The sequence below is a fragment of the Brachyhypopomus gauderio genome, chromosome 17, assembly GCF_052324685.1.
Source record: "Brachyhypopomus gauderio isolate BG-103 chromosome 17, BGAUD_0.2, whole genome shotgun sequence".
In the NCBI taxonomy this organism is placed as follows: Eukaryota; Metazoa; Chordata; class Actinopteri; order Gymnotiformes; family Hypopomidae; genus Brachyhypopomus; species Brachyhypopomus gauderio.
In genome coordinates, this window is record NC_135227.1 from 8,790,463 (window position 1) to 8,815,500 (window position 25,038).

Below are 25,038 nucleotides of genomic sequence, written 5' to 3' on the forward strand. Positions count from 1 at the left end.
TCCTACGAAAAATGAAATCTGGTGCTGGTGCAGACAGACCACCTGCAAGCTAGTGTGGTGTGCGGGTGAGCAAGAGATCATATGTCCCAGCACACAACAAAGACCCCCCTCCCCCGACACACACACACAGTTATATATCATGTACATACAGATCTGGTTAAGAGGACTTAGCCATTAAAAGTACAGAGACACTAAACATGCTCTTAGATGTACATACATTCAAATCTACACAGGGCCTGTTAAGTCAGAACACAGCGTGATTTTACACTTGTATCAAAGCCTCGGCTGTGAGGCGTCAATAAATCACTGCAGATCTTTTGCATACTGGTTGTTTGTGACATTTACTACTGTATCTGCCGCTGATTAACCTTATTGCAGTACCCTATGAACTAAACACTGAAAGTCGGCCCACTGTGGGAGTGATGGATGGGTGTAGAGGTTCTGGTGGTCTGGTTCTGCATGTGGAGAGGAGTTGCAGTTTGGATGCGTGGCCTCTTCCGCACGGTCCGAGCCTTCAGATCGTATAAACAATCTAACCAGGCACGTCCGTTTGCTTCTCCACATGCAACCCACAAGAACCCAGAATTGTTCCAAAAGGAGTTGTGTATGTCTGCGTGTGTGTTCAGTGCATTAAAACTGAAAAAAAAATGTTCAATGTTAAAACCTACTTTCCAAATTTCTCTTGGACAGAATCCCTTCGCTGCCTGGGAAAAGGAGCCAAGGGGCGGCCGGGTGCTGGAGGTGGGTGTGCTGGGTGTGGGGGACACGTCGCGTGGCCTCCCAGATGCTGGCGAGAGGGCGCCGACTATGGGCCTGTTTACGCAAACGGGACGTGGGACAGGGCGCCTGTTAATGCTCAACGCTCTCGCCCCCACAGCAGGGGGACATGCCTCACACAGCCAGCCCAACTCCACATCCCCACAGCAGGGGGACATGCCTCACACAGGGGGACATGCCTCACACAGGGGGACATGCCTCACACAGCCAGCCCAACTCCACATCCCCACAGCAGGGGGACATGCCTCACACAGGGGGACATGCCTCACACAGCCAGCCCAACTTCACATCCCCACTGCAGGGGGACATGCCTCACACAGGGGGACATGCCTCACACAGCCAACCCAACTCCACATCCCCACAGCAGGGGGACATGCCTCACACAGCCAGCCCAACTCCCCAACCCCACAGTATGGGCATGTGCCTCACACAGCCAGCCCAACTCCCCAACCCCACAGTATGGGCATGTGTCTCACACAGCCAGCCCAACTCAACAGCATTAAAAGATGATCTAGCTCATTTGAACCCCTAACTTTTATTTATGATGCTAAGATATTTATGCTCTGAAAACCTTTATCAATGGGCAGTATATACAAATTCAAAGAAAGATACAAATGGATATGTATGAGAACAAACTCATGTTCAGTTTCCAGAAAACATCCTAAAGACCACTTTATAGAACACATGACATGAATTTCAGCTTGTGTGGGTAATAACAAGTGCAATCTATTCTTATTATCTTTATTTCAGTTTTGTTTGTCATTCCATAATATGACTTGAGACCAAAGTCGCTGAGTCCTATTATCAAAACAAGGTCAACTGTGCCATCATGCGACGATTCTATGTAAGTGCAATAAAAGGAAATATATATTGGACGAGAAAAAGTAAATAACGTAGAAGCAAGATGTTTTCTTGAACATTGATACCTAATTAGATTAGATTAGATTAGATGATACTTTATTAATCCCCAAGGGGAAATTCACTTGTCCAGCAACACACATCAATTACAAAAAACACACAAATGCCACACAACACCAACCCACCACCCAAATGTCCATAGTTGTTAATGCGTGGTGTTGTACACCCGTATAGCCGTAGGGATAAAAGATTTCTTGAATCTTTCAGTTCTACAACGCAATGAGAGGAGCCTGTCTTTTCAGACACTAAAGTCCGGCACTAAAATCACTCTCCGTGAGCTAAAACATCCACATCAAAATGCTTAATTCATAGTTTTTTATAAACTATGATAATCTCATAATATTTAATGTTTGAAAAGCACAATTGTAAATATGGTTATTTTGTTTAAACTCAGTGCCTATAAATAATCATACGTATCAATAATCTATGGATAAGAGCGTCGGCTAAATGCCATAAATGTAAATGTAAATGTAATCATGCCGTGCCGTCACCGCCTAGGTCACGAAAACGTGCGCGCTCCCGTCGCAAAAGCCTAGTCTGCGTGTGCGGTCACGTACGTGCGTGCATTACGCACTGGTCGCCGGTGAAAGCCGGCGAGTTGTTTGCAAACGAATGAATATGTGGTGGGGTTCCGTTCACTCCGACAACGAGCCTTCGGTGAGGATTTAAACAGTTTGGAAAGAGAAAACAAACAAAACAAAACCCCCCCAGAGAAAGTTCTGGATGCCATCTCTCCATATTAGAAGACTGAAATGTCAGTGTTGTAGATGGAGGTGTTTACTGAGGAACAGAAGATTTTATTCCGTGTGGTAGAAATTCAACGGTCGCGTCGCGCGCTCGAGCGGTTAGCCTGTTAGCATGTGTGACGCTGAGGGGGCGAGTGTAGCGGCGGCGTTACGTGGCTAGCCAGCTAGCTGCCGGTATAGGTGTGTGTGTGTGACAATATCGCCGTTTCGCCTGTTCGCGCTTATGGCTACGTAATTTAACACTCCTTGAAAAGGGCCTGCTGCTTGGGTAGCTAGTAATGAGTTTTACGAATAAGGCGCCTTTCATTAGCCCGCCGCAGAGTCCTGTCAACAGCGGCGGTTCTGTTGGGCCCGGTGACTGGGGTCTGGGCGGGGATGTGTACGCCTGCTGTTGTGATGAGTCCGTCGGCGGGGGGAAGCACACGGTGCAGCCGGGGCTGGAGAGGCACCTGCCGCTCCTCCGCAGCCGGCACCGCGCCGCGCACGACGGTATGATGTTGGGCCTGGACGAGGCGTATCCCGGGTGTCCCGTTCAAGGTTCCGCGGGCGGGTACCTCGATGCCAGTGATTTGGACTACAACGAAAACGACGGGAACGTCAGTCCGCTGGAAAACAGGAAAAGAAATCGCTCGGCCACCTCCAGGCACCGGTTTGAGGTTACAGAACTCGGCCCGGAGGAAGTGCGGTGGTTTTATAAGGAGGACAAAAAAACGTGGAAGCCGTTTGTTGGGCACGATTCCCTCAAAATTGAGCTCATGTACCGCAAAGTCGGTGAACTGAGTCCTGGCATCCTCGACCAGGTGAACACACACACGACTGTTGGTGATGGGGGCAACGCGCAGCAAGAGACGACCCACTCCCCGGTGCCGATCGTGACGGACACGTCTAGACCAGCGCCGGCTGTGCCGAACCCCCGAACCCGGGAGGAGAGATCAGAGTCTGTCGAGGAGCGAGATTTCGAGATGGGCTTGAACGCGGAAGCGGTGTGTGTGCGAGGAGGACTGTACGAGGTGTATGTCAAAGAGAAGGAGTGTTCTCCTGTGTACTGGAACCGTAAGTGTTGCTGATCGGCCATCAGCTGGAGTAATGAAATGCTCCAAGGATTTTGGGTTTTTTTTTTTTGCAGGAGGTTATAGATGTTTTGTATGTAAAGACTTTTAGAAAAGGTGTATGATTTGCACTTGTGTTAAAACTATATGCTCTACCACTCAAGAAGACAGATGTTGTATGTTGTCTATAATTTGTGGATTCATGGGTTTGTGGATATTGATTCAACTGACGTATTGACTACTGAGCTTAGTGGGCTATTTCAGGATCAAATTTAAGGGGCAACCCCGAACCCTAGATGTGCATTAGTCGTCATATCTTCATGTCTGTAATATTTGAAGCTTATGTTGAAATAACATGCTGTCCTACTCTAAAGATTGGCCAGCAGGCCTTTGCCATAGTATTTTGGAATCTTGCAAATGATTGGAGACTTGAGGTACTGTTCTTGAGGTACTGTTCTTGCTCTTGAAAGGTCGTGAGCTGGGTAAGTATTTTTGCTAGTGCTGTAGTGAGTAAATAGGGCAGCAAAAAGATGATCTCAGCACCACCTGTGCTCCGTGGAGACTTTTTCTAAACACACTTTCACCTAGCAACCATCTGCTGGATGAGGTAGGATGGATGTCCTGTGTGTCTGCAGAGCAAGACAGCATCCCGGTGATGAGAGGCCAGTGGTTCATAGACGGCACCTGGATGCCCATGGAGGAGGAGGAGAGTGACGTCATCGAGAAAGAACATCTGACCTGCTTCCGCGGTCAACAGATGCAGGACACATTTGAGAATGACGTGGTGGCCAAGCCAGTGGACAGCAAAGATGGTAAGAAAATGCATAGTTCATGGGGTATTAGATGACTGATGAGGTGAATGAAGTTCTGGTCATAGTTTTCAGGTGATTGATGGTAGCAGAAAGAGAGCATTCTGTTCTGAGTCTGTGTGTGTGCCTGTGCATGTGTGTCTGTGTGTGTGTGTATGTCTGTTGGAGAGAGAAAATTCCCTCTCCCCATTTCTTCCCCATTTCATAACCACACACATGATTTTATTTTAAGCTGGATGCTCCATAGGTGACATCCATTACAGTGTGATGGGCTGGCAGCAGCATTGGAGATTTGGATAAATACTGTCTGGATTAGTTATGGCCCCCATTGAGAGTCTGATGTTGGGGTGAAATTCCTGTGCATTTCAGCTGTTTGATCTTTCAGCTGGTTACAGAGTCTGAGTTTTATAGCTCATGATATTTTGCCGCAGGGAAGAGAGCTGAATGCTTTGAGGACAAGTTTGAGTACGGGGTCTGACGATGTCGCACCAGTCACACTCCATTACAGTTCTGATCTAAAGCTGCAGTCAATTACTGTCGTTCAGATGTATGTAATTGAAGAAAATGATGATTATCTTAGGAGTTCCTTGCATGAATGAAGGAATAGAATGAGTTTTGGACATGAGTTTTTGTCCCAACATGTTTTTATTTATGTATTGCTGAGACTATTGTAGAAATTCACCTGCTCCTCTTATACTAGGGGTGCACGATATGGACTAGAATTGCGATGTGCGATAACATTGTTGGATATCCCGATATCGATGTGAACCACGATAAATTAAGATTAAAATACAGAAATGTAGTGTCTCTCTGAACAGCAGCACGTTAATTTGTTTTGTTTTTTACTGTGTAATGAATCCAGAATAATTCCAAATATTTTGCAGGTTTATTCAACAATAGATTCAATCTAGGTTTATACTTTCACGAGTGAGCGACTCCGCACACCTCGTTAACCTCCGCGAACGGCGGAAGCGTTTAATTTTGCCGTGTCACATTCTTTGCAGTGTTGTCCGAAACGATATGTAGGCCTAGTAGTATAAAAAAAACACCCCTCAAATACAGGGGAATGAACTTTTACCTGACCAATTTTAATGTTGCTTTGTGTTTCAGGTTTGAAAAGTGCTGGAATTTAGGCTAAAGTATTTGAAAAGGCTTGAAATTGTAACTACTTCGTTTCACAACAAATATCTGTCTGACTGAACAATTCTCTTGTATTACGTTAACAAATACGAGCCTCTTGTAATTCCAGGACGAAACATGAGAACGTGAAGACGTTAAGATTGGGCGTTTTGAAAATAAATATCCATTAAATAATGTGATAAAAAAGCGAATTATTTCGAATCATTTAGAGTATATGTACAAATATTTAATTCAATAACGTGCTGGGAATTATTGAAATGGACCTTGAAAGTGACGTACAAGTGCTTGAATTCTACCTTGTATAGGTGTATGAACCCTGCAAACATGACTGTTCTCATTGCGCCGAGACGCGGCGCGCGCGAACTTTAAATAAATAATAACATTAAATAATGTGATAAAAAAGCGAATTATTTCGAATCATTTAGAGTATATGTATAAATATTTAATTCAATAACGTGCTGGGAATTATTGAAATGGACCTTGAAAGTGACATACAAGTGCTTGAATTCCACCTTGTATAGGTGTATGAACCCTGCAAACATGACTGTTCTCATTGCACCGAGACGCGGCGCGCGCGAACTTACAAAATTCGAGAGGTGCACGACCTCGTGAATCGACAGCGCGCGAGGCAATTGCACACGGGCGAAGCCACCGCGATTACGTTATTTTCGTCTCCCGGACCCTCGCGCCGCATCAAGTGTAAACCAGGCTTAAACCAAATCGCGTGTCTGATGAGCGTGTTCACCTCACTCCAGGGTTGCCAGGTCCTACAAAAGTTTTCCGCACAAAATCTGCGAGTGTAAGTTGTCGGCGGAGGGGGGGGGGGGGGGGGGGGGGCTGTGTGTGGCGAGTGTGAAATGGAGACAAATTATGTATTATATCGCGATCGATTCTTAGTGTTGACTTGTAACTTCCGCAGTAGCCCAACTCAAAAGTAGCCCAAAAACCGCACCCCGCGGCCCCAGAATTTTTACCCGCGGCTGGATTTTCAAACAAGCCCAATTTGGCGTGAAAACATGGCAACTCTGCCTCACTCTGCCTCTTGCCTACTTACGTCACGTGATCATAGTCTGCAGCGTGAATAGCTCCCTCTATTGCTGGACGAGGATAACGCAATTTGAGTTTGCTGTTATTCAAGGAGTTATCGTGGCTCTTTCGATGTGTTTATCGTGAAACTTCACATCGCGATAACGATAAAAATACGATTAATCGTGCAGCCCTATCTTATACACATTTTTTTGTCATAGTTCCACTCTACTCAAAGAATGTCAAATGACGTTAATCACATTTTAATCCATCCAAAGCCCCTTTTGGTCTTCTTAGACACAGGCTCACGGTCAACATTGGCTTTGTGATGAAGCACACCAATGGGACTGAACACCGTTAGTCAAAATTGAAGAGTGAAATGGCTAATGTCATACAACTATCCCACAGCATTTGGTGCTGTGTAGCATGGAAGTGCATCCGGACACCTATGGTCACTTCCGCATCAGAGAGCAATGACTCACCATCTGTGAGCAGGGCACTGCTGCAGGTCTGGTGCATCCGCGCTGCAGTGTGCGTGCTGGGGTCGGCCCAGGGAGCAGGCCCTGTGCCTCAGCTGATCACACACTCTGTGTAGGTGCATATGGTTACAAAAGAGTCGTCATACACTCTGAATTATACAGTAATGCAGTCCAAGTCTCCCCTATGTAGCTTAACCTTCCCGTCTAGACAGGAAATGGATTGCCTTGGCTGTGCGTGGCTAAATGGATGTTATTTAAGCCGACGCCCTTTGAGAGGGCTGAAACATGGGCATCCCTCTTCTATTGTAGTCACTGTCCAGCTTGGCTATTTTAAACTAGTGTTCTCTGAAACCAAACAAACTCTTTCATCTTCTCCTTTTTTTCTTCTGTGAAGGGAAATAAGGCTCATGGGAAGTATGGCACTGTGTGCGTGCAATGTAAATACTTTTGTGTGTGTCTCTCACACACGTGCACACACACAGAGTATCACATGATTCATTTATTTGAACAGGGCCTGAACGCACCAGGGGACCTCCGCTGTTAAATTTCACTCACCCAGTTCCAGAGCAGTAATTGCTTTTGATGTCAGCAAGCTTAATCTCAAGATGGGGTGAGTGAGGCTGACTGGCCCTCTTGTTGGGGTGGGGTGGGGGGCTTCCCGTGTCGCCTCATCCGTCTCTGTTTTGGAGGCCCGGCCCCATGTTTGGCCCTGCCCCAAACGGTCCACTATGGTGGCGTTGGTCTGTTCCACCCTGCCAGACTCGGGCCTGCCTTGGAATATGAGCTTGGGGAAGTCGTTGGGTTAACCGCAGAGCTAAATGCAAACCTTTTGGTGTCATATCAGGTGTGAAGCACTCAAATGGTTTATGCAGAAGAATTTGGTCATGCGGACCTGGAGCTCAAGTGGGCCAAGACAGCCTTCTATTTAAATGAAGGCTTCAGTCACAAACCGTCACATGGCCACCCGCGCAAGGTCCTAAAAGAGACGTTATTGAAGGAGTGCAGCGAACATTTAGCACCTGGCAAATGTTGTCAATCAGATGCCTCTGTTACTTCCGTAATTAAAATCTCATGACTCCAGAATTGCAGCATTTCCTGTCTGTACTCTTCAGTTTCTCCGTAGACACAGAAGAGGCGTGATGGAGCGGAGTGTTTCTAATCTCATCTGTAGTAATAATACTCCTGAAATACTTTAGCTGTGAAATAAGGAAAGAATTCCAAGTGCAGCCCATGTAACTATTTTCATCTAATTGTAGCCTAGATGCAACTGAACCACCTGCTGTTCTCCACAGTGTATCTAGGTTGAACAGAAAGCATCTCTGTGCAGGTTTGCTGGTTGGTGACCTGTAGTAGCAGAGCATGTTGGGGTGCTCGTGTGATGTCAGGGGTTTATGGACTTGGCTGTATTTTATATCCACAGTTCACCAGGCACTACATCTACATACATGTGGAATATTTGCATGGATTAGCACCACTTTCTTATTGAGCTGGCTGGTGTATTTAGCAGGGAAGTGAAAACATCTATAGGCTACTGTGTCTTAACACATTTATTGATATTTGCCATTTATTTAACCAATACCTAGACTAATAGAATGTAAAATAAAAAAAAACTTTTATTAAGTAGGAAATGTAGGCAAAATCTCATATTTTGGGCAAGGAAATTGATTGGATGTTAGTGGACAGTAATGTAGTATTTCCAGTATTTCCAGGCTGGTCTTCTAAAACAATGCTAATGAATCATTACCAGGACATGTGAAAGACAATGTGCTCCATTCTGTTAACTGAGGCTCATGGTCCATGCTGCCGACCTCTCAGCCTAACAAAGTGTTTCCTTGTGTTGGGCAACTGTGATACTGAATGTTCCTGATGGGTAGCTCAGCTGCTCAGAGCGGTCATTGTCATGCAGCGCTGAAGCCCCGCCCCCACACCGCCCCACGCCCCGCCCCACTCCTCCACTCTGCTGAGGGAAGCTGTGGTTTGCCAGCCGGGTGGCCACACATCTCTGGGTCCTAGTGGAGAGTAATAGCAGCCCGTCAGAGATGTAGGTTAGGCGTGGTCCTCTCCCAATGATGGAGATGCCATCTGCTGGTTTGAGGTGGAATGAGGGCATTTGTGCTCACTGGCCTTTTAAATTAAGCAGTTTAAACCAGCAAAGTAAAACTGATGTTTTCACCGATTCTAAAATGTCCCATTGTGAAGTGCATTTCTTTAGCCGTTTCATCTATTACATAGGTTATTAGTTGCTAACACTAATACACTGTAGCATTGCATATAGTGTAGCAACTGACTCACCACAGTGGCAAATAGGTGCTGCCGTCAGTGCAGGGGCCGGAAGGCTGGTGTGATCTAAGCCCATGTGGCAGGGGTGACCTGTGATGGGGCAGCCCAGGGCTTCTACTGCCTTTACTCACCCTATTCAGGGTCAGGATACAGATTATTATGACGATTGCATATCAAAGCCTGATTATTCTGATCTTTATAGTTATATTAGAACTATAGTATAAGCCTGAATGGGGAGAGAGGTGTGTGTGTGTGTGTGTGTGTGTGTGTGTGTGTGTGTGTGTGTGTGTGTGTGTGTGTGTGTGTGTGTGTGTGTGTGTGTGTGTGTGTGTGTGTGTGTGTGTGTGTGTGTGTGTGTGTGTGTGCGTGCGTGCGTGCGTGCGTGCGTGTGTGCGCGTGTGTGTGTGAGAGAGATAACTGGTATAATAACCACACAGCAGGGTATTGCTCTCTTAAAGCCATGCTTCACCAGAAAATGCAGATTAAAAAGTTATTAAAACTGCTTCAAAACATCTGTAGGGATATTTGATCTGTGTTAGGTGTAACAGCATTTTATTTCTATAGAAATATTTCAAGGTAAAGTAGAAAATGCAAATTAAAAAATTATTAAAACTGCTTCAAAACATCTGTAGGGATATTTTATCTGCGTTAGGTGTAACAGCATTTTATTTCTATGTATAAAGTATTAAATAGAAATATTTCAAGATAAAGTATATTACACAACTGTATTTTTGTAGGGTTTTGGTTGTTTTTTGTGCCATTGTACCAGTATTGTCTTAATAAGTCATCCAGAAGAACAGTATACTACAAAGACCCGTCCTGCTCTGGGGAGCGCTGCACTGTGAGCCGTGGCTCCATCAAAGGGACATTCACTACAATGATCATGGAAAAAAATGAAACCTCATGTTTCTCCAGGGAACCATCCTGATGCATCATCACCATACACTAAAAGAGCGGATTATCCTAGATTTTACATTTCTTTTATTGATAAGAACAGAGACATTGTGTTCTTGCATCACTAACGTCACCCTAGGAGAGATATATTCTGGTTGTACCAGGCTACAGAGACCTAAGAGGAAGCATTGTGTGTTACTGAGGTGACACTCGTTACTGCCATGACCACTTACTGTTTCTGGCTTGTTAGCTCTCTCCCACTTGCGCCCTTTCTACCTCCCCTTTCTGTTCCAATGGACTGGAAATCAGAGGAGCGCTAAAAAGCGTAAACGTTGCCAAGGTACCGTAACCCCAGTGTCTCTGCTCACCCCTTGGTTCTTTCCTTGTGACTGACCTTTCACCCTTGCCCTTTAGGCGAGCCCTGCTAGCTCTAGAACGAGGCCTTAAACTCATTTTCAACTCGAGAAAGCCCTAGTGCTTAGAGATCCTATGTTAAGTGTTCAGGACCAAGCACTTTCTAATCCTAGATGTTCTGGTAAACAAGTTAAAGAACTATTGGTTGTATTTCTTTTAAAGATTTGGCCTAGTTGTAGGCCTGATGGCGAGACATTGTTAATGCTGTAGGCTTCGTAACCCCAGTGATGCCAGCGTGCCACTGTGCGTGTTGTGGCTGTTCTCTTGGGGTGATGAAGAAGCCTTTATGCTCTGCTTACATCACATCATAAAGGAGATTCGTGCTTCCTAAACCAGGAACAAAACATGGTAGCATCAGGTTAAATGGAGTGATTGCCCTGTCAAATGAATCTGGCACCCACCCATAGCACAGTGCTGATCATGGAAGGTACATACCCATTCATAGAACTCACTCTGAGACTCTCCTTACAGCAGTGGTTCCCAAACTTTTTCTGCCGTGCCCCCCTTTAGTAGATGAGAATATTTTTGCGGCCCCCCCTACACCCCCCCCATATTGACTAGGAATGTGTTTAAAACTTACAAAAACAATAGGTTCACAACTTTGGTCAAACATGAAAAAAATAAACAGCAAGAAACCTTTTAAATGGTTCAATAATTCTACATATAATTTAAAATAAATAAGGAGATGAAATAAGAGAAACAGCAATACATATGCGGCTAGTTTGCAAGCACAGACATCACGCAGAGCACAAAGCATGTAATGGCCAGAAATATGTGTACTGTCTCTTTAAGGGAGCGAGTAGAGCGCGCGTATGGAATATTGTTTTTTTTAGCTTTCTGCCGTAGACAGACTCAGACCACTGCTCTTTAATTTATTTCTGTAAGTAACGCATTAAATGAGCTTTGGACAACTCACCAGTTCATGTATGAACAGTGAAGTATTGCTGGAGCCCAGGTTTATTTTGGTCAACCAGCAAATAAACGGACTAAGTGGAGTATTACCACCAGCGCGAGTATTAAGGTTGAACTAACTCCGAAAAGCAAGCAATACAAGCATAGAATTAGACTGAATAGATCTGTTTTTATGGATCGGTCACATTGTCCCCGATACCCGATCTAGAATTTTTTCAGATATTAATATCGGAATCGGTGCATCCCTAATATTAACACATGTGCACGTTTTACTTTCAAGCTCCGCGCCCCCCCTGCAATAGCTCCGCGCCCCACCTAGGGGGCGCGCCCCCCACTTTGGGAACCACTGCCTTACAGAAACATTCTTTTTTTGATCTCTCCATGGGCTACGTCTTTGGCTTAAACAGCTAAGATTAATGTACATGCCCCGTGGAGGTGAATTTCCCATGAACCCAGCATAGCTCAGAGGATTAAACAATAGCCTGTTCTGCTCTGCATGCAGTGTTGATTGGTGCAGAGGAGCTTTGTCCTGGTTTAGGGAGGTAATACTCTCATCAGAGCCACTCTCAGACCTCTCCTTCCCTGCTCTGGCCGGCCTTACTGGGCAGATACCCGCTAAGACTCTGGCCTCTCTTGTTCACTTCTGCAGCTCCCGTGTGCTTTGGTTCATTCCCTGTAGACTAGTCCACCTCCTCACTATCCGACACTGCCTGGAGTCAAACATGCCTTTAAGAATCCAGGAGATCCCAATGTCTGTACATGTCCATGAACCTGATGAAGCAGATTCTCTTAAACTGTGTTCTGATGATTGTCGTGGATTAGCAGTCACATGTTTGACTTTGGTGTGTCCTCCTATTGTGCTGTAAAATGGGATTGGTTCTCAGTTCATATTTGTGTGTATTGTTACATACATTCCTAGTTGGCAACCAGGCCGCTAATGGATGCGTAGCAGTTTGGGCCTCATAATATCTCAGGAACATCCTGTTTTACAGAACATTTCTAAAATGTGTGGGGAGTTTTCCTTCAGTCTCCTGTATATCTCCTCTTTGCTTTGACATACATGGAGATTGTTATTGAGTTTGAAAATTGTACTTTTATTTGTGGTGAAGCATGATTTAATTGTTTGGGATGGGCATTCTGTGTTTGTGAAGGTGATAAACTCATGATTGATCATTGATTGTAATAAGAAATGCCAGATGATATGTGAAACTCTAGATTTAATATCGCTATCGAAATAGAGAGGGGTGGTGTAAAGTGAAGGCAGCTAGAATCAGGCCCAGTACACAGGCACTGAGCCCAGGACAGGCTCACATGCTGAGAGACCCACTGCCTCCTGCAGGGCAGTGAGCCAGGGAGAACAACATGGAGAGTCCAGCCCTGAACAGAACACACACACACACACACACTCATTATCTTGGCATTCTTGACTCACCTGCGATAAAGAACACACAACTAGAACAACACGTTTGTTATAAATGCTGATGTATAAGGTTGTGAGAACACAAAATTAGGTTGTCCTCTTCAAGAGTTCTTATTAGCCTAGTCATAGTCTACGGTCAGTGCTTGACTATTCATATTCCATTGACCAAACTGCAACCGTTGTCATGTGTTGCTGAGCTGTGGGCCCAATCACCTTCACGTTTCTCCAGAGTTGCAGTGGCGTGGTTTGCACTACTCATGTGTCATGAGTCATGTCACTACTCATGTGGTATTCACTACTCATGTGTCATGTGTTCTGTGAGAGAGCGGCCCTGTTTCAGTTCTACTCCCACCACCTGCATGTGGACGCCCTGCAGCTGACGTCTCACCCAGTCAGGTTCCCACTAGCTCCAGGCAACACAATATCACCTGAATACATGAACCACTGAGAGAGAGAGAGAGAGAGAGAGAGATGTGTTTGCTGAGCTGAAAAAAAAACCCTCATATAAAAAGCTCCAGGTTTCCTTTTGAGTCTAGACGGAGACATGGATTAATGTCCATTATGGCTTCCAAGTGCACAACTAGTTGGTTGTAACCCGAGCACAGCGGACCCTGCCTGCTAAATCAGGGCATTACCATAACCTACTGGACAATGCAGCCAGTCTGCCTGCATTGCTGGATCTCAGAAAGAAACGGATATACCAGTGAAAGTCAATGACAAATACATAATGAAACCTCCAGTGAAAGTCTAAACTAATATACCAGTGAAAGTCTAAATGAATCCATTAATATCCATTATTCTTTGTAAGAAATGTATTAGAAGAGATTTGTCGCATCTGTTAAATGTTGCCTAGTGCTGCACACAGCAGAAATAAATATTTCACTAGCTGCTTGTGTAGGGCGAGCTCTGGGAACCTGTTCCTGAGGCTGGACTTGGGTCAGAGACCCACAATGCTTTGCTGCTCTTAAGTAACAGAATGCAGGGAGTGCATCTTTTCTGCGCACTGCAAGTATGAACTGAAATATTGGCATGGAGTAGAATAGCTGATGATTCTGTTCCATTGCTCTGACGTTCCTGTACTGTTGAACCTAAATGATCTATTATAGCCACACATGTATGAATTAAGAGAATCTGTCCTTCTTTATGTTTCTCTTCGTCACTGTCCACCTGTCCTGCTCTCGCTCCCTGCCTGCCCCGCCCTGTGTTTAACCCCTCCCCCCGCCCGCCCCATGCACCACGTGTCAGCCATTCATAGCTTGAAGCTAAGTCGGAGCCACGTCGACTGGCACAGCGTGGACGAGGTCTACCTCTACAGTGATGCCACCACCTCCAAGATCGCCCGAACCGTCACCCAGAAGCTGGGCTTCTCCAAAGGTCAGCTCCTACGCCCTCTCTGGCCAAGTGTGGCCCTCTACCCAAGTGCACATGGCTCCCTACTGCCCCCTGCTGCTCCTTCAGTGATCCGCCATCTGTTAGTATAGAGTCTCTGCTACTGACACACACGAACACACTGTCCCCAGATGACAGCCAAATCTATTTTTGACCCCATTTAGTGCACATTACTTACCCCAAACCTTGAGTGAGAATAGAGCCTACATACTGAAGGCCGTAAGAGTTATGTCTCTCTGGACACATGGGTGGTTTACACTGTGTGAAGTAAAGAGTGGAATGCTGATGGTGGTCTTCCCCGGGGCGGTGTGGGCTGTAGCGTCCAGCAGCGGCACCAGGCTTCACCGCGGCTACGTGGAGGAGGCGTCCCTGGAGGACAAACCTCCACACACCACCCACATCGTCTTCGTGGTGCACGGCATCGGGCAGAAGATGGACAAAGACCGCATCATCAAGAACACGGGCATGTGAGTGACCCTGACCTGTCCCGGGAGACGTGTGTAGTCTGTGTTTATACAACACTGCTTCTGAGCTTTAAATGTCCTCTCACGACCCCACGCAAACAAGGTCAGGCAGGTACAGAGCTATGGTAAACGCACACAGTACGCTTTCAGTCAGGGCAAAATCAGGCGCATCTCTAAAATCAAATTTCAACATTTTATCTTTATTTTAGTGTCTTTGAGGGTTGAAGTGCCCCAGATTGGCCATTTTTATGCTTATTCAATGTCTGGGCCGTATTGCAGTATTGTCTGAATATTTCTGTTAAATCAATGCTCTATTTCTACACTCTGTAGGAGTTAGCGCTGGCATTAAATATTCCCACGTGGGCCATTAACTCTGAATCATGATCACCTTGCCCGTCACGCTTCGTGTTGTAAAATAAGCACAACCAGTCTGTCAGGTTGGCTCTCCAGGTGGTGGTGGGGGTGGGAGCTGCTGCAGTTGGGCTGTGTGTGTGTGTGTGTGTGTGTGTGTGTGTGTGTGTGTGTGTGTGTGTGTGTGTGTGTGTGTGTGTGTGTGTGTGTGTGTGTGTGTGTGTGTGTGTGTGTCAGCATGGCTGAGAAGCGCCCTTCACTAGGACGGCCCGCAGGACACAAGCGTGAGCGCAGGAGCGCATCTCCTGCACCCTCGCTATGTCTGCCTGGTCTGGGGTGTACGACCCACATGGAACGTATTTCAATGACGCTCTGTGGCCCCGCCCCTCGGTTCTGTGGCCCCGCCCCCTTTAGAATCGGTTTGTTTACCGTAAGTTCTTTTCTCTGAGATGTCATGGTCGATGAACAAGAGGAAATGTGTTTTCTTAGATGCATTTAGCTACATCAAGCACGGGTTAATAGGCACGCTATTAAAACGGGGACGTAGTTGACATAGAATAGAGGGTCATGGGAGTTTGAATGTAATGTAAGAATCTGGATGAACGTTTACTCTGGACGTCACCCAGCTGGTCGGCCCGTGTTGAGTCTATGTGTGAACAGGAGCTGCTCTGCCACATGTTACTAGCACAGGCTCAGCGTAGACCCCGGGGCCGTGTCCAGTCTGCCGCTCCCTGCTCTGTGAGCCTCTCATGGATCTAGCCAGAGACTGACGTTTGCTCGTAAGTTCATTTTGGCAGCTGCCCTCTGCTCTGGAGCTTGGGGTGCTGAGAGGGAGAAGCAGGCTCATGGTGGCTGTGAGCCTCCTCCCTGCAGGGGGATTACTCACTCCCCGCCAGCAGCCACCAGTATCAGTCCTGGCTCTCCTGGCCTCTCCATCTTCCATCTTTGTGCATTGCGATTGGCTAGTGTGTGCCATCACAGCTGCAACAGTGTGTGTGTGTTTGTGTCTGTGTGTGTTTGTGTGTGTGTGTGTGTGTGTGTGTGTGTGTGTGTGTGTGTGTGTGTGTGTGTGTGTGTGTGTGTGTGTGTGTTCTGTTCCGTCCGTTCAGAGCTGGACTCTCAGTGTTGTTCTCCCTGGCTCACTGCCCTGCAGGAGAAAGGTGGGAGTCTAGCAGAGGCAGTGGGTCTCTCAGCATGTGAGCCTGTACTGGGCTCAGTGCCTGTGTACTGGGCCTGATTCTAGCTGCTTTCACCTTACACAACCCCTCTCTGTCTAGTAAATCGTGTGTGTGTGTGTGTGTGTGTGTGTGTGTATGTGTGTACAGGTGTGAGTGTGTGTGCTAAATGCATTATCATCCAACTAAAGACCAGGAACAAGCTTTCAACATCAGTGTGTTTGCTTTTACCGGCTGACACCAGCTGGTTGGCCTGTGCGTGCGTGTTGGTGCGTGTGCGTGTTGATGTGTGTTGATGCGTGTGCGTGTTCACGTGTGTGCATGTGCGTTTGTGTATTCAGGCTGCGAGAAGCTGTGAGGAAGATGGAGGAGAAGCACTTTGCGGAGCACCCAGAGGAGCATGTGGAGTTCCTGCCGGTGGAGTGGCGCTCCAAGCTGAGCCTAGACGGAGGTACGGGGGTGCCGCTCCACGCAGCCGTGAGGGAGGGTGTAAGTGTGTGTGAGTCTGTGAGTGTTTGTAGGACATGCCGCTACTGTTCCTGCAGATACGGTGGACTCCATCACCCCTGATAAGGTGCGAGGCTTGAGGGACCTGCTGAACAGCAGTGCCATGGACATCATGTACTACACCAGCCCTCTGTACAGAGATGAGGTGAATCACACTGTCACAGGTCCACATTCACACAACACAGCTCACCCGCCCTTTCTGCTGCCTCTTTGTGTCTGCGTACATTCCAACCTTTCCTCAAAACAAATCATGTCAGTGTCAGATAGATGTTGGTCAAGTTTCAGATGGGACGAGGCACTTTTACTAGAGTGCCTACGAGACCCAAAGGCCTGACCCCTGTGCTTGCGTTCTGTCCCTGCCTGCGTAGATCACTAAAGGCCTGACCCAGGAGCTGAACCGCCTCTACTCACTGTTCTGCTCACGCAACCCCGAGTTTGAGGAGATGGGCGGCAAAGTGTCCATCATCTCACACTCGCTGGGCTGCGTGATCGCCTACGACATCATGACGGGCTGGGACCCCATGCGCTTCCGCGTGCAGGAGCAGCAGGAGCAAGACGAGGAGGTGCTGCCCTGGATGAGCTATGAAGAGCGCCACCTGCTGGAGCAAGTTCTGCTCACCCGTCACAGGTGCCGGCGCGGCCACGTTGTGTGTGTGCTCCCTGTCCCCTCGCTGTGTCACGTCTGTAAAATAAAGGTTGTGTGTGTGTGTGTGTGTGTGTGTGTGTGTGTGTGTGTGTGTGTGTGTGTGTGTGTGTTAGGTTGCGAGAGCTAGAGGATCAGCTTCTGGGCCTGGAAGCCACCAGAACTTCAGCCTTTCCTCCACTGAAGTTTAAGGTGTGTAATGACACAACTGAAAGAGGAGCTTCAGATATCTAGTGACCATATACACAGAATCAACAACGTGTCACCTCCTTGTTTTATCTGCCAGTATTTTTCAATCTTCCAATAGCTATTAATTGAAATATCTTTTTGGATTTTGTATATGAGTACACATATTTGTAAATGCTAAATATGACAATATAAATAGTTTCTTCCCCGGTAGTAATGATCCCCCAGAGCAGTGTTAGACACATGCGGTTGGTGTCTTCATCTCCAGAAACTGCCCAGTAAAATAAAACATTCTCCAGCGCTCAGCATACAGCACTGCTCCATCTCCACCCCGCAGGTGGAGAACTACTTCTGCATGGGCTCTCCTCTGGCCGTGTTCCTGGCCTTACGAGGCATCCGGCCCGGTAACACTGGACAGCAGGACCACATCATGCCCAAATCCATCTGCCAGCGCCTTTTCAACGTCTTCCACCCCACAGACCCAGTGGTGAGAGCGCCGTCCGGGCCGTGCGGTCATGGTGATGGGATGGGTGATGGTGCGTGTTCATATTGATCTGTTGTGTTCCTGTAGGCCTATCGCCTGGAGCCTCTCGTCCTGAAGCACTACAGCAACGTCGCCCCCGTCCAGATACACTGGTGAGTGTTGTCAGTGTGCAGAGGCAGAAAGAGGCGTCATTTAGAATCAAATTTTTCACTTCTTTATTTGCAAGACTTGTTGGGTAGAAGACTCTTATGAAAGATTCAGATGAACTGATTCAGATGTTGGTGAATCGTGTCTACAGGTGTAACACCACCAATCCCACTCCGTACGATGAGATGAGGCCCACCTTCCTGAACCCTGTGAAGGACCCGGCGTCAGACACGGAGAGTCTGCCTAGCCCCTGCACCTCGCCCGTCATGGCCCGCAGACACTACGGAGAGTCCATCACCAACCTGGGCAAAGCCAGCTTACTGGGTATGACCACAGCATGCATACCAACGACACAGTACTGCAGTTTAAACTAAAGCCACTTGATAAATGAGTGCTGATGTTTTTTGTTGTTGTCAGTGACTGTATTATACTAGACTGGAGATCAGGTTATTTGCCCATTCGTTCATGTCTCATCAGAAACATGTAATAAAATCTCAAACTCTCTCTGCTAACAGGAACATCTTTTGGTTTATGTCTAATTGGTATTTTTATGTAATATTTTCCTTGATGTGTTGAGAGTCAGTGTTTCTTAAGCTGCCATCTTGTGGTAAATGTTAGAACATTGGATTATTCGACTTAAAGTCAGAGCTACAGTGAAACTACACTAATAAAAACGGTGCCATCTTGTGGTAAAGGTTGGAAAATTACTTATTTTGCAATTTAGATGTAAAAGTTCTAATTGATTTTGCAGTTTTGTAAAATGAGCTTTCTCAAAGCTCTTCCTCCTGACTGTGCAGTAATGTTGGACTTTGTTGTTGCTGACAACAGGCCAGGGCCCGTAGAACCTTCACTGCTTCAGAACAAAGTCTTTAGGAATGGCTCTCAGGGATTAAATACAGTAGTCACAGTGTACAGTGTGTCCGCAAATGGAAAACATGAAAGCAGGAATGTGACAGTATTGTCTCCACGTCATGCGATCATATAGGAGTCCAATAATCTTGCAGTACTAAATGATCTTATCAAAACATATAACGTTCCGGTTTTAGGTCAGCGAGCATAAGTAAGAAATTTTACTTAGGTGAGAACATATAGTGCGTTATAATGCTGAGGTCTGTGGTTTGTCTGTGGGCCGTTGTGTGTGCAGGTGCAGCCAGCATCGGTAAAGGTATCGGAGGGATTCTCTTCTCCCGGTTCTCCCGCTCCAGCAGCCAGCCGTCGGGCGTGGACTCGGCAGCCACGGTGGAGAGCGAGGAGAAGAGCCAGTCGGCGTACGGCCTGTCCACCATGTCTCACTCCACCTCTACAGTCATGGACACCGCAGGTCCGTCAACTCCCTCGCTCACCCACCCCCATGCTTCCGTCACGCACCCTCTCGTCCGGTCCCTCCGCCTGGCGCCGCTGTACTGGGCTGACCACGTGTGTTTCTGTCCTTACAGTGGAGCTGGAGCACCGCATGGACTTTGAGCTGCGTGAGGGCCTGGTGGAGAGTCGCTACTGGTCAGCGGTCACCTCGCACACCGCGTACTGGACCTCCCACGACGTGGCCCTCTTCCTGCTCACCTTCATATACAAAGCCCAGAGCCACGCTCAGGGGGGCCAGAACCAACCAGACCCGGAGTGACGTGTGGATCTGGGCCCCGTGCAGACGGCTGAGCGTGTCCATGCGGAGAAGCGTTTGTGCTCATTCCTGCACTCCCTCTGGCTCTGAAGCATCTGTTTCTTTGTCATACAAAGACCGATTGCCATGTCACCTTTTAACTTGGTTGGCAACCACTCCCACTAACCATGAACTAACCCCGCCCCCCACCCCAAACGTTTGGGAGACCCACCTCCTCTAGGGCGCTCCTCTAGATTGGAGCGTTGTGGTGGTGCTTTATGTCGGTACAGTCCAGGCCTGGGCGTGGACTCTTATGAAGTGGTGGCGAGGTGCCTCCATCCACCCGCGGCCCTTGCTCCACCTGCTCCACCTGCTCCAGCCCCACAGCCTACGCTGCAGCAGGAGGAGCAGAACCGGGGTCCGTGCCCCAGACACCCCGTCCCCATCTCCGCCTGGCGGCTGCTCGTCTCCACCTGCACTCATTTTGACGCTTCAGATCACAGACGGTGAAGGAGCAGAAATAAATGTATCCACACAGAACGATGCACACTAAGCAAATATTCAATGCAACATTCAGAATGAGATATAGATGTATTTATTTATTGATATAGTAATATATCTAGGAAAAGTACTTTTTTGCACAGTCTTTTATGCTATTTTTTTTGGAAAAGGTATATGAAGACTAAAATGATCATTTTTACTTTAATATTGCTGAAGAAGGCTGGACCTCTTTGCTGACTAACTCTGAGGCCATATGTAAACTTGCCTCTGTATGAAATGTTAATGAATAGCAGTTTCCTTTTTCTATAAGGATATCACTAACATTCAGCGATGTTCCTCTTCCCTTAGTTTTGCAAGCAGTTGGTGCTGTTGTGAAACAAATTCTGAGGCACATGCATAAATCTGCTTTGCATGGACATTGACTTTGAAATTGCTGCTGTCCTGATTTTGTAGCCAAACTAACTCCTACCGTCCTGCCTACAGTGTGTGATGTCAGACCATGTGCTGGTAAATTACCTGTGCAGGTACATAGTTGGGGGGGGTGTACAACTACTGTGTAGCTCTAATAGATCTGCCCCTCATCATTGTACATAATGATTTTAACTCGAGCCAAATCCAGAGTCGGGTGAAGGATCAGACCTACAGGTGTGCTACAGGTGTGCTCCAGATGGGGGCGCTGATGGGGCCTGAGTCAGGATGGTAGGGAATGACTGGGTTTAGTTTCAGTGCTTTCATATGTCCTTTCCCCTCATATAAGTGTGATAAGCAGGCTCTGTTTACACAAACATCCATAGTATATAAATATATTTATATATAAATTTAAGCATTTATTTTTACAGCCGCACATACATACACATGTATGTATGTATACTGGCAAAAGTGGGAGTGACCCCATAGCACCTATCTGACCTTACTGGACATCCCATTTCAAACCTATGGGCATTACTATGGAGTTGCTGCTGCTCTTTGCAACTGTAACATCCTTTATTCTTCTGGGAAGACTTTCCACAAGATTTGGCATGTGACTGTGGGAATTTGTTTCCACTCAGTCAAAAGAGCATCTGTGAGGTCGGGACAGGAAGGCCTGGCTCCCGGTCCATATTCCACTTCACCCCGAGTGTTGAGGGAGATTGAGCTCAGGACAGCAGCAGACCCAGCCGTGCTCTATACCAAACCATGTCCACGTGGACCTCACTTTCTACTTTCTGCATAGTCATGCTGAAATAAGGGCTTTCTCCAAACTGTTGCCAAAATGTGGGAATCGTGTAATTGTCCAAGATGTCCTTGCATGCCGTAATAATGACATTACCCTTCACTGGAACTAAGTGGCTTATAGTATCTACTATAGTGGCCCAAACCCTGAACCCCCCCCCCCCCCCCCCCCCCCCCCCAGGCTCCTCCACCAAACTGTCCTGTTGGCACTATGCACTCTGGTAGGTTGAGTTCTCTTGACATCCACCAAACCCAAAGTTGCCCACCAGACTGCCATGTAGTGAAGTGTGGGTCTTTTCCCCAGACAACATGCTTCCATTGGTCTGGAGTCCCTCCTTCACACCTCTCCCGTCAACACTCTGCATGCATCGTACATAGTGATCTTAGGCTTGCGTGCAGCTGCTTGGCCATGGAAAGCGGTTCCATGAAGGCCCCCAGGCACTGTTCCTGTGCCGAGGTTTCCAGAAGCAGCTTGACTGGTGCTACTGAACGTGCTCCACGCTCCAGCACTGGGTGGCACTGTTCCGCGAGGTTGCATGAGTTTGCCTGGTCCGCTGCTGTCGCTCCCAGGTGCGGTGGTTTTACTGCAGTCACACCTGCAGTCAAGCGGGCCAGATTTAGCAGGCGACACCTCAAACCAAACGTGTGACAGAAGTGCCAGCCTTTGACACTGGCATGTTTAAAGGCACTGCACTCTGCAGTACCGTACACTGTACAGCCAGTGTTTGTTGCATGGCTATGAGCTGAAATATCTGAATGCAATAATTAAGCGTGTCCACGGACCTTTGGCCATGTGTTTTGTGTGTGATGTTCGTCTATCGTGGTGATGTTTCACTGCTAGGCCAAATGTCTCCACCATCTGTCAACCTTCTAGAGGAAGACGGTTCACATCAGAGCTCCTCATCTTTTGTCTTAACGCATCTTTGAGAGGTTAATGTAAGATATTCATAGAGAAAAAGATTTTGTGATTTCAGATTAGCGGGAGAGTGAACCTGAACTGAAGTGCTAGAGGACTGAGCCCTGTTCCTCAAGTTCATCATGACTGACTGAGAAGCTTCTCTCTGCTGCGCCTGCTGCTGTTACGCACAGAGCCCATTTTGCTCTAGTAATTGCTTGTGTGTGTGTGCATGTGTGTGTGTGTGTGCGTGTGTGTGTGCGTGAGAAAAGAAAGCAAAGGTACATTAGTGTGTCTCCTTGCACGTTTTGAAGAAGCCAGACTGTCTGAAGAGCCCAGGTCTCTTCTGGGAGTCTGACATGGCTTTTCTGTTGCACTGGAGGATGGACCAGGCTATTTATGACTCCTCCTGATGTTGGCAACAGGACACACAAATTAATGAAGAACCAGACCTGGCATATACCATTTGGCTATAAATTGCACAAAACTGATTTAAGGAACCCCTAGATATGCGTATCTGTTTTATCCTAGTTCATATATTGTGTTTGACAAAAAAATAATACATTTTTGCTGAGTCGATTGCATTGTGGTTACATTTCAAATTAAACATTAAATGCCAGTGCACAAATGTCAGAGCTTGACGGCCTTATGGGCAGTTTGTTGCCTTGGCTGTTTTTCTACCATTTCTGAGCTTGCTTCCGACTTTCTGCATGCACCACTCTCACCAATGGGCTAATGGAATCATTCAGAACAATTAATTTGGGATTTCTTTGTACAATCAGTACTGATTTTTCTGCATAAATGATGATGCTTTTTTTCTAGATCTCTCATTCCAGGCATTAAAACATTAACATGGACAGCTCAAAGCTGTCATGGGCATGATGAGTTAATATATTCACTTTCATATGTAGTAACAAGGTAGCAGGTTCTAGTTCATGTGCAACTCACCAGTACTTAAAGATGGGACCTTTGCTCTGATGCATGTTTTGTTTGAGGTTATTCTTGAAAACTGGGTTACATGCTGATATAAATGCTAACTAGGTTACATATTGTACCTTGATCCTTTTTATTTATCTTTTAGCAGGGCATCTCACGGTCTTAAATTACATTTTCCTTGTTTTTACCTAGAACTGTGTCATTATCTTTTGTCACTGGTGAAATTCATGGCTAGTTGGTGTGGTGTAATAATATACCCCGTTTTCCAGAGGGTCTTGTACAATTCTAGCCAGCATTGTCCACAACTGGTTATTGATTAACCAGAAACATGGAAATGATCCCAAACGACTGTTACTTAAATGTAATTGGGACACTGAGATGAAGAGGCGAGTTGTCCAATAACGTTTGCCTGTAATGGAATCAGACTGCCATTCAAATAACATTGTGTTTGATTTAATTAAAGCATTATGTTTTGTGGCACTGTTCTCTTTTCTCTGTATAAGCTACAACATTGTCCTTTACTTGAATCTCTTTTTAAAGATATCATTGGTGATTAAACATAGAATAAAGTCTTAACAGTATAAGATAGCGGTGTTGAAATGTGTGTGGGATGAGCAGATAACGAAGTGAAGAAATGTTTTCTAAATATTCACTAGATTCCATGGATTACCTACTCAGGGAGGCATGGTGTGCTACTCTCATGATGAGAAAACCCAATGAATGAAACACTTCGCCTGCTTGAAATTTGCCATGTGAGGCAGAGTCCTTTTGTTTACTGTACACTTTATTCTGTGTTAGATTATACACTAAAGTCATAAAAGGCCCTCCTGAACTTTTTTTTATATCAAGCATGCAAACTATACATTAGAGAAGCCTGGAAGAAACTCTGGAAGACGTGAGAAGGGTGGGAATCTGCCACCTCTCCGCCCCAAACTCCACAGTGGTCCAAACGAAAAACTGCATCATCACACTTACATGCTGCATGTGATGGTCTTGCAACATCCTGCCAAAAGCCATATTTGAACATGAATCAAATGAAACAATAGTTCTAGTTGATGGTTTATCTGTTTATCCAGCTGAACTGCAGTATCATGTCACAATATCATCTTCATAGGCCAAGAAAAGACACTACCGTGGCAGCCCTTCAAACAGGATGTTGGAGAACTGTCCAATGTTTTTCCTGCCTGCGCTGACCTGCTGCTCTGTGGGAAGGAGGTCGTATCAGGCTCCTCCCTTTGTCCTGGCTGTGCCGGCTGACCCGTTTCTGAAACCATGTTAAGTCCGAGCCTGGTTTTTGCCATGCGCATACTGACTCGTGAATTGTTTAATGGAAAAAAAACATTTTGTATCTTGTAAACAGCTGTTTGTTAATAGTGTGTTTACAGGGTGTTTCACAGGGACAGCTGTCACATGACGAGCACACCCACCAGAGTCTTCATTCACTTCCTTAATAATTCTTGTGACAAAGAGCAAAAACTCATGGTGCCAGCAGATGAAATGGAGAAAGAGGAAGTCGCCTGCTGAACTCGCATTAGTGTTGCTTATCATGAGGACATCACAAGCACGAAGCACAGACCCACAGGACCACACCATTGGGTCACTGAGCACAGAGTGGAGTACCGCCCTGCTCACACCACCAGATGGCAGAGTTAGGTTTCCTGTGGTATTTCTGGATACCAGTACTGAA

General features: G+C 46.6%; 1 protein-coding gene across 1 annotated transcript; it reads left to right on the plus strand.

The window, feature by feature from the left end:
• Window positions 1-2,251: 2,251 nt before the first annotated feature.
• On the plus strand, window positions 2,252-23,831 carry ddhd1a (DDHD domain containing 1a). Its single transcript, XM_076977803.1, has 13 exons — window positions 2,252-3,494; window positions 4,126-4,302; window positions 14,110-14,238; window positions 14,573-14,720; window positions 16,585-16,694; window positions 16,789-16,895; window positions 17,119-17,378; window positions 17,510-17,585; window positions 17,917-18,066; window positions 18,151-18,215; window positions 18,362-18,534; window positions 19,355-19,531; window positions 19,647-23,831. Exons 1-13 carry the CDS (start codon window positions 2,720-2,722, stop codon window positions 19,829-19,831), a joined length of 2,532 nt encoding a protein of 843 aa, XP_076833918.1. The 5' UTR covers window positions 2,252-2,719; the 3' UTR covers window positions 19,832-23,831.
• The last annotated feature ends 1,207 nt before the right edge of the window (window positions 23,832-25,038 follow it).